General features: G+C 56.7%; 1 protein-coding gene across 1 annotated transcript; it reads left to right on the top strand.

The window, feature by feature from the left end:
- The first annotated feature begins 895 nt into the window (after window positions 1–895).
- Window positions 896–2,971, top strand: Sppl2c (signal peptide peptidase like 2C). Its single transcript, XM_046420898.1, has one exon. The coding sequence runs from the start codon at window positions 896–898 to the stop codon at window positions 2,969–2,971; it is 2,076 nt and encodes a 691-aa protein (XP_046276854.1).
- The last annotated feature ends 7,005 nt before the right edge of the window (window positions 2,972–9,976 follow it).

Below are 9,976 nucleotides of genomic sequence, written 5' to 3'. Positions count from 1 at the left end.
GTCCAGAACTGAAACAGAGCCAGCATCCGGGACTCCTGACTTCAAAGCCAGCTCTCACCATTATTTGAGTTCCCTCTTCCTGACTGGAAGTCTACCTAGCGGGAACAGTGGCACAGAATCCAGTGAAAATGTTTCATTTCCAGTGAAAATGTTTGAGCAAAATCCAGTGACTTCACCAGCGCAAGAACCCACACCCTTCCTAGCTGGGGCATTTTAGGTTTTTCTGAGCCTGACTGTTACTCATTCGTGATTAGGTGGGTTAGGGTAAGGTTAAGCTGCCATAACAAAGAGGCCCTAACAAGCCAATGGCTTATTATGGAAGACATGTATGTTTCTGGTGGGAATTCTCAGTGAGCATCAGACATCCAGGGACCCAGCTCCCTTCACTTTCTTTCCATTCCTTAGGACATGGTCCTCCTCGTCATAGTCAAAACCAGATCACTGGCCTGTCCTTGTTTCAACTCGTGAGAAAGGGACAGACAGAAGGGACGAGGAGCTCCACAGTCTTTCATCCAAGGTCTCCAAGGGCTCACATCATTTCTGTTCAGTTTCTACTGGCAGAAACGGAACCATTCTAACCACATGGATGTGTGCCTGGTGGAAAGAGGGACAGATTTTGAAGGACAGCTTGAGGTCTCAGGGCTAAAGAGTGGGACCCAGATGACATCTTCACCAGGGCCAGTATTGGGGAACACAATCTTGGAAGGGACCCTGTGCCCTATGCCAGTGTCCTCGGCCAAGGATCACGCAGCTTTATGACTAGGTAGGTGTGGCCCTGGTTTTCAGGATGGGTGGCCAAGCTGCTCTGTGACAGAGAGCCACACCCAGGCCTGGCAGGGGAGTTAGGCTGTGGGCAGCTGCCACCCGGGGACAACACAGTAGGTGGCTGAGGAGGATGGCGTGCCTGGGTTTCCTCCTCCTGGTAGGCTCACTCCTCCTCCTTATCAGCACCATGGCCCAGGGGGAGTATGGTGTGGTCCACGTGGTGTCCGAGAACTGGAGCAAGGACTACTGTATCCTGTTCAGCTCCGACTACGTCACCCTACCCCGAGACCTGAGCCACGCCCCCCTCCTGCCCCTGTACGACGGCACCATGGCAGCCTGGTGCCCAGGAGAGGATTCCTTCCACCAGGCCCAGCCCAGCTCCCCCAGATCACAGCCCCTCCGCCACACCACCGCCATGGTCATGAGGGACAACTGCAGCTTCTACGAGAAGGGCTGGCTGGCTCAGGGCCGAGGCGCCCACGGGCTGCTCATTGTGAGCCGGGTCAGCAACCAACAGTGCTCAGACACCACGCCAGCATCCCAGGACCCCCGCAAGCCCCTGCCAGACCTCACCATCCCTGTGGCCGTGCTGCGCTACAGTGACATGCTTGACATCTTCAGCCACGCTCGCGGCAATGCCGTCATCCACGTGGCCATGTACGCGCCCCCGGAGCCCGTCATGGACTACAACATGGTGGTCATCTTCATCCTGGCTGTGGGCACCGTGGCCGCAGGAGGCTACTGGGCCGGCATGACTGAGGCCGATCGGCTGCAGCAGCTCCGGGCCCGAGGAGGAGGGGGGCCTGGAGGTCACAATCAGCCACAAGGAGCAATAGCCGAGGGGTCTCAGGGAGGTCAGGAGGATGAGGAGGATGAGGATTCGCCAGTGGACTTCACACCAGCCATGACGGGCGCCGTGGTCACCATGTCCTGCTCTATCATTGTGCTGCTCTACTTCTTCTATGATTGCTTCGTCTACGTCATGATTGGGATCTTCAGCCTGGGCGCCGGCACCGGCCTCTACAGCTGCCTGGCACCCCTAGTGCGTCACCTGTCCCTGTGGCAATACCAGTGGCCTGGCAGTCGGGCCTATCTGCAGATGTCCCTGCTGCTGCTGGCAGGCCTGTGTGCCTTGGTGGCCCTCCTCTGGGTCAGTTACCGCAATGAGGACCGCTGGGCGTGGCTCCTGCAGGACATACTGGGCATCACCTACTGCCTTTTCGTCCTGCGGCGCGTGCGGCTGCCCACACTCAAGAACTGTGCCTCCTTCCTGCTGGCCCTGCTGGCCTTCGATGTCTTCTTTGTCTTTGTTACACCCCTCTTCACCAAGACTGGGGAGAGCATCATGGTGGCGGTCGCTGCAGGCCCAACAGATTCTTCCAGCCAGGAGAGGCTACCCATGGTGCTCAAGGTGCCCCGGTTGAGCTTCTCGGCCTTGACACTATGTGACCAGCCCTTTTCCATCCTTGGCTTCGGTGACATTGTGGTCCCCGGCTTCCTGGTTGCCTATTGTCACCGCTTTGATGTGCAAGTCTGTTCTCACCAGGTCTACTATGTGGCCTGCACCATGGCCTACGCCGTGGGCCTGCTGGTCACCTTTGTTGCCATGGTTCTCATGGAGATGGGCCAGCCGGCCCTACTCTACTTAGTGTCCATCACCCTGATCACCAGCCTGGCTGTGGCTGCCTGCCGCCAGGAGCTCACCCTCTTCTGGACGGGCCAGGACAAAGCCAAGGTGCCTGCCCAGCCTGGGGCAGGGCTCTGTGTTGCCCCGGTGGCTGGCTCCAAGCAGAAGCAGGAGGGCGCAGCGGATGGCCACCCCACTGGCGAGTTTGAGGTGGTCAACAACCAAAGCACAGAAGACATATACGTCAACACTGGGGAGGACACAGCTGAACTGTTCACCATTTCTGAGGATGAAACCATCAGTCCAGAGGGCCACAGTGACAGTTCTGAGGGCTGGAGCGATGCCAACCTGGATCCCGATGAGCTGCCCCCCAACTCTCCCAGGTCCTCAGAGGAGCTGATACCATTGATGCCAGTGATGCCGGTGGCCATGCTGATCCCACTCATGCCGCCACCCCCACCCTCGGAGCTGGGCCATGCCCACACCCAGGCCCACGACGCCAGCCTGCCCTGGACAGGGCTCCACAAGAGGAAGGGCTTGAAGGTAAAGAAGAGCTTGTCCACACAGGCTCCCCTGTAACTGGAGGCCCTGGGACCTTGCCTCTACAAGGGCCGGCAGAATATTGCAGAGCAAAGCCACGCGTGGCAAGAGAGAGATCGGGGCATTAGAGAAATTCCATATCCACCCGAGGAGCCTGTGTGTTGTTAGGACTAAAGCGTGAAACCGTCGCGGAACAAGTCTGCGCACGGCCGGGGGTGGGCGGTTCCTTGGGAGTCGGTGCCTCTCCCAAATCATGCCAAGGGGAAACTGAGGCCTGGAGAGAACACATGACTTGCACAAGTGCACTTGGCACATCAGGATTTGCTTCCAGGGCTCCCTGGGCAGCTCATTCCCCTCCCCCTGCCTGCCCAGACCTGCAGGTCAGCCTCAGCTCCTCAACCTGCCAATCAGCCCACATTCCAACCCCGCCACTCCTGGCCCCACTGCCCATTCTCCCTTGCTCAAGCCAATGGGACCATGGCTGTTCCTTGATCCGTCCATGTCCTCTCCCCCTCTCTCCGCACATGCTGCTCCCTGGTTGGGATATCCTTCCCACCCCAGACAGAAATACCCCAAACCAGACCCCTGGCTCACTAGAAAACCCCTCAGCATCCTTAAGCCTGACTCACATTGTTCTGCTGAAGGTCTCAGATCAAGTCATCCTGGACACCAGCACCCAGCCCAGCACACTCCTGCATGCAGCCACCCACTCCATCCAGAGACACTGAGTTTGCTCTTGTTGTGTGCACCTCCTTGTGAGGGGCCCAGAAAGGGTGGAGGTCCAGGACAGACAAATATCAACCTGAGCGTTATCTTAAAACGGGCAGGAGAGGTTGGAAGGGTTGGGACTGGGGTGGGGGACCACGGGACCACGGCCCTGGTTCCCATGCTGCCTCACTGACTGGGCAATGGACAAGCCTCCTTGGGGCTAAGTAGTCTCATCTGCAAAATGAGACTTACAATACCGTGTCCACCTGGAGGCAGGGGCATGGATGAGATGGCCTCCAGCGATCCTAGTTTCGGGCTCTAGGTTGTGTGTTAGGTGTTGCTTGATCCGAGAAAACAGACTCAGGGTGGCAGACGGCTTCCTGAGCAGGCCGTGCTGGGGATGGGGGTCATGTCCCCAGAGGCTGTGCATCCTCATCTTGTCCATGCCTCAGCTCAGGTGTCCCCTCCTCGGGGAGGCCTTCCTTGTGACCCTTTCTGAAGGCTCCCAGCCTCAGTCCTGTCACCCACCATACACCTTGCTTCTTGGTTTTCTCATCTTCCCCAGGAGAGCTCAGCTCTGTGAGGGTGGGGACCTCATCCCTCTTGATCGTCTGGTAGTTTCCAGGCTGGACGGGGCCTGGCCTATGCGAGGTGCTTGGTTTATATTTGTTGAAGGAATGAATGAACCAACAGGGGAAGGGCCAGTCCAGCCTGAACTGTGGAGGAAAGGGGATGCCAGGAGAGAGGGCCCTGCTGCCCACCCTGCTTCACAGGGGTCCTGCAGGGCCTGGGTCGGGGTGGAGGTGAGGCTCAGGGGGCCTGGGTAGGCCCAGGGGTGGGAGTGCGGGAGCTGAGGCATGGGTGCAGGGGGATGGATGAGAACAGGGCAAGGCCCCCCCGCGCCAGGACACCAACCGGAGGTGTTGGCAGCCCCTCCCACTGGAGCCAGCAGCCATCTGGCCTGGACAGAGGGGCCGCCACAGGCCCTGGCTCACCCCCATCCCAGGCAGCCTCCCCACTGCTGACCTGCGTCACCGAGCCTGCCAGGGTAGGCTACACCCCCACCAGGCTCAAGGGAAAGCGCTGGGCAGAGCCCAGGCCCCTTGTCCCCCAACCCTCAGAGTCGGAGTGAGAGGGAGGAGCTGGCTCCCCAGCACTCACAGTTGAGGTGGCTCTGAGGATGCCGGCCTGAGCTCCCTGGGACCCGGCCAAGGCCAGCCTCCAAGGACAGGAGTCTCAAGGAGGGTCTGGGAGGAAGACCCCCACTCCGCATCCATCCCGAGGCCTGATATGGAGGGTAGGGAAGAGCCTGGGCGGGCCGTGCGCCCCCTCCCCATGACTAGATACACGGTATTGGGCAGTGGAGTTGAAGCAGGAGTCCCAAGTCCTGATCCGGGTGGACAAGAACCCAGGGTGCAGTAGGTGTGGGGGCACCCATAGTCCGAGCTCTGCTCCTCACTGGGAAATTATCCTGGTCACGTAAACATTGGTCCCAGACAGGCTAATGCCCGTATGAGGGCAGCCCAGCTCCAGAGCTCCCCAGGGGCTCCCTGGGACCTCAGCTAACCCACACTGGGGCCAGCTTCTCTCTCACCCCTCTGCACCCCTCCCTCCCTCAATGTCTTCCCAATATCACTGCCCACAATTCTCTTGAGCCTGATTCCCAGGGACCAAATCTAAAACAGCTACAGCTGCCTTCTAGGTGTGAGCCTGACAAAATTATCTAGATTCCCCCCAAGCCCTCTGCTCACTCTGGAAAAGGTGTGTGGGGAGGGGGCTGAGGGTGGGGCCTTCCTTTGTTCTGATGAGAATATTCTGCAGCAGTTCTGCCCAGTCACAGATGGGGTGAGCAGGAGCTCTGTGGACCCTGCAGCCTGGGTGTTTAGACACAGGCCCCCCAGCATGGGTGCATGGCAGGGATCTGTGGGACACCCACTGACGTACAACTCCTGGACTCCAGCCCAGTCCTGTCCTGGCAGGCCCAGGGCCGTGGGTACCAGGCATCTGCAATTTGGAGGTACTCCTGTGCCCACCCCAGGCTGAACACCTCCAGAGACTGGGCTTAGTTTCTTATCTCAGTTGATCCAGGGGAAGGTGGAGGAGAGGCCAAGTGCGAGTGCAGGGTCTGGAACAGCCATGCTCCCGCCCTGGCACACACATCCTGTCAGGTTCTCTGCAGGCCCCTGCCGCAGTCTGGCTAGGCACAAAATCATGAGCCACTCAAGCAGGAACAAACTTTATGTTTTGAAACTGCCGCCAATGTTCTGTACACCCCGGGGAAGATCGAGATCCACCCACGCTGCTGCGTTCTCCCCGAACCCCCAGAGGAAGTTCCTCCCCCTGAACTCCCTCCTACTGTACTTCCCCAACCAATGGGAACTCTCCAGGAGTCCCGTAGCAGGCCGAGGTGAACAGCAGGAGTCCAATATCCATATGAAAGCAAATCTTAACATAATCGTGTCATCTCAATGGCTAGCTGGCGTCACCTTTCAACCAAAAATGCCATGCATCATATACTTGGCTGACTCTTAGCAGGCCCCTACCCAGGCCCTGGGCCCTCTTGACCATCCCTGGAGGAATTGAGCCCATTTCACCAACCAATCACCTCCACCTCTCCCCCACATTCTAGAATGCTCTCACCCCATGGCAGAAGTTTCTTTTTTTGTTCATTCTGTAATGAGCCTTGCACATAGGTGCTCAATAAAATGTCTGTTGAATGAACCTCAGGGGCACAAAATATCGTTATCTATGTAGCGGACATAACCACATCGTGCCTCTCAGGCGGTTGTGTTAAGTATGGAACCATCAGGAAGAGCTGAGCCCCCTGCCTGGTGCAGTCAGGGCTCCAGAAATCTCAAGGTGCTGCTGCTGCTTTCTGGCGGCCCAATGTCACTGCCTGCCCCTGCCTGGAGGTCTCCTAGCTGTGTGCCCTGTGGCACTTTGCCAGGCTCCTTGCCAGGCACTGGGCTGAGTCCAATCAACTGGTCCAAGCTGCCACCTGCCAGAGGTGCCCAGAGCTGCAGCCTCCATCAAAAGGACACGGGACGCTGCATGTGAGCAAGTTCACACGTGTACCCCTGGACACACACACACACACAAACATGGACGCACATAGAAACAGCATGGGCACATGTCCATACCACACTCAGCATGTGCACACACCTGTACCTGTGCTGCACACCTGCATATAGACCCTTGTGCACGCCCCAGACATGCATGCACACACCTGAGTTCTGACCTGTGCCCTTCAGATCTGCCCACCAATCCTTCCCTGGGCCCATGACACAGTGGGGCACTAATCCCTAGATTCCCACCCCAAGGGCAGGTGGTCTAGGTCCCTACCCCTTCAAGAGAGCTGCTCTGAGGAATGTGGTGGGCTGACAGCTTCCTCCAGGGGCTGCCTCTGCTTTCCAGCCTGGCTCATCCTTGGGAGGAGGCTAGGGGGCAGGGAGGGCCAGGCAGGGGCAGTGGCAGTGGCATCAGAGCCTGGCCATTTCCACCTAGCATGGCCGCCTCTAGCAGGGGGTCTTTGATCAGGTCCCTGTGCTGGTGGAGCCTGCACCCCCATCTAATGGTGTCCCCTGATGGAACCTGCTCCCCACTTTGTTTGTGGGTTCCGAACTCCATTTCGACCTCTGCTTCCTGAGGGCCCACCCAGCCTGTGACAGGTGAAACCTAAGGTGGGGCCCTGGAGACCACACTCAAGGCTCCAGGTGGCTCAGCCCAATGCTGGGACCGTTTCACTCAGGCTCCCAGCATTTCTCTCTGGCCTCTCATCCCATCAAGATTCTTCCACGGGCCTTGGCTCTGCTTCTTTTAGTTAATGAAAGTGTTGTGTGCTGGAGTTTCTGGATTCCCTGGGACATGAGGAGCAGCAAGGATCTGTGGGGTGCTCTAATCCACAAAAGCCCAAGAGGGTCAAGGCCTGTCCAAGGTCACAGTGGCCGGTCAGCAGAAACGAAACACAACTCTGGTCTCCTTCCACTCAGCCCAGCAGCTGGGACCTCACCCTAATCCTTACCTCCTGCCCGATCCATGCTCCTCTGAAAACACACCACCTCTCAGGAACAGTCTGGGTCCGCTCTCCTTGCTCCATCTCCGTTCCATAGGTTGAGTCCCCATCCTTGATGAGATGTGGCTGTGCCGCCTGATAAAGAAGTTGTGTGATTCAGCACCAAGCACCTCCCCAGCTAGGGAGGGAGGACAAGGCCAAGCCCTGCTTTCACTGCCCATGTGACACCAGACAAAGGAGGCCATCCCTCTGTGCCTCGGTTTCCTCCTCCATAAGAGAGGCTGCAGAGACTTACCTTGAGGTTTGTTGTAAGGAGTACATGAGGCTATGTATGTGTATGAACAGCTACTTGCTCAGTGCTTTTAACGGGTCAGAAATATGGGGTACTGCATCACATGACGCCCAGGATTAAAGCCAAGGTTTCCAGGCCAGCACCATGCGCCTGCAAATGCCATCTTTCCTAAGTGAGCTTTCAAAGGTAGAGACGTCCTTGTGCCTCAGTTTCCCCTGCTCATGCCACGTCGGATGTGCTGGTGGGTGCATTTCAGAGCCAGGAAGCCCGGGTCCTTGCAGGGTTAACTGAACCAGGAAACGTTTCGCGCCTTTTTCCTGCAACCCAGGCGTTTGAGCGCGCTTGTGCTGCCACCTACTGGTCAATGTGATAATAGCAGGCAGGGCACGCCTCCCGACGACTTTGCAATAATCATAACCAGGGGTGATATTTAAATAAATACGTATGTAATAAAATACTGATTAGCAGAATTACAAAGCCCTTCATGAGCCCAGGATTAACCCTTTAGAAAGTGTGCTGTGAGGATGCTGAGGTGGCCTGGAGGGAGGGTATTTTGCTATAAAATGAAGTCAACACTGCATCACGGAATGACCTGGTGTTCTGGTGCTGATCCCACCCCAGAGTGAGGGCAGCATGAGTCAGCGTTCTCAGACCCTGGGGTGACCAGTTCTATACTGTGGGTCTGGAGCTGGACAACCTCCACATCTCAGGACAAATTCTGGAAATGGTTAATTTTGTTCACAATGAACCTCCTTCCTATCAGGCTTTGCTTTTCCAATACTTACTTTCCAATACTTATTTTATCTGGGAGGTGGATCCTCCCAGGGACTCACCTCTTAGCCTCTAAGCCTGTGGAAGTCTCCCCTGTGTGAAGGTCTGTCCAGACCTCCCAACTAGGGCCTCCTCTGGTGACAGGAAGGTAGGGCCTGGGGGCAGGTTGGAGACCTGCGACATGCCAGCTGCTGCAAATGCTCTGAGGTGTGGCTCTGAGAAACGCCTTCACACAGCTCCCCCAGCCTCTTAATAGCAGAAGAGACTGGTGGACAGGAGGAGGGCTACGTAATGGTGTGACTTCCCAGAACCCTCAGAACTGAGCACAGGCCTTCACAAGGTCACACAGCGGCAAAGTCAGGACAACCAAGAACCAGAAAACAAATGTAAATGGATGCCTTTCAGAGGTTGCTTCATAAAGCCCCAAGCTCCCCCCAATACTGGGTCTTTTTAAAGCCGGAAGAGAGAAAAAACTTCTTGGACAAAACCCTAAGCCCTGGTCCACCATGAACGCTGGCCTGGCCTATCTCTGGTTCCTGACTCAACCAGATGCTGAAGAGAACTTGGGCAGGAGAGCTGCACCCCTGGGGGGCCTTGTCTCCATCCACTGTGATAAATTGATAATGTCCCCTGAAAAGATATCCATGTTCTAATTCCTAGCACCTGTGCATGTCAGCGTACAGGAAAGAGGGAAGTTAAGTGAAGGATCTTGAAACAGGGGGATTGTCCTGCATTATCCTGGGGACCCTGAACATAGTCAGGTGGGATCTGGGGGATTACACGTAGAGAAAAAAAGACACTGTGGTGGAGGCAGAGACCAGAGTGATGTGGCCGTAAGCCAAAGATTGCTGGCAGCCACCAGAAGCTGGAAGAGACCAGGAATAGATCCTCCCCTGGAGCTTCCAGAAGGAACACAGTCCCATGGATCCCTTGATGGCAGCTCAGTGGTACTGATTGCACACTCCTGGCCTCCAGAACTGTGAGAAAACACGTTTCGGATGCTTGAAGCCACCAAGTTTGTGGTCATTTGTTACAACAGCCACAAGAAACTTGCACGTTGTTCAATAGATGTCCACGGCCCAGGCCACCACATGTCCAGCACTGTGCATAGCAATTGAATGTCCCTGGAGAAGACCAGATGAAAACAGGACAAAACAACCCAGCTCCCCTAGTCCATGAAGTGTTCCCATCTGCCAGGTAGAGCCCAGCACAGGGCAGCCAGCAAAGGGAGAGCAGGAGTCAGGGTCTCAGCTATCGGTGG

The sequence above is a fragment of the Marmota monax genome, unplaced genomic scaffold (genome assembly GCF_021218885.2).
Source record: "Marmota monax isolate L192 unplaced genomic scaffold, Marmota_monax_Labrador192_F-V1.1 WCK01_AAM20220418_F8-fsc00322, whole genome shotgun sequence".
Lineage (NCBI taxonomy): Eukaryota > Metazoa > Chordata > Mammalia > Rodentia > Sciuridae > Marmota > Marmota monax.
This window is presented reverse-complemented; position numbering and strand designations above follow the sequence as displayed.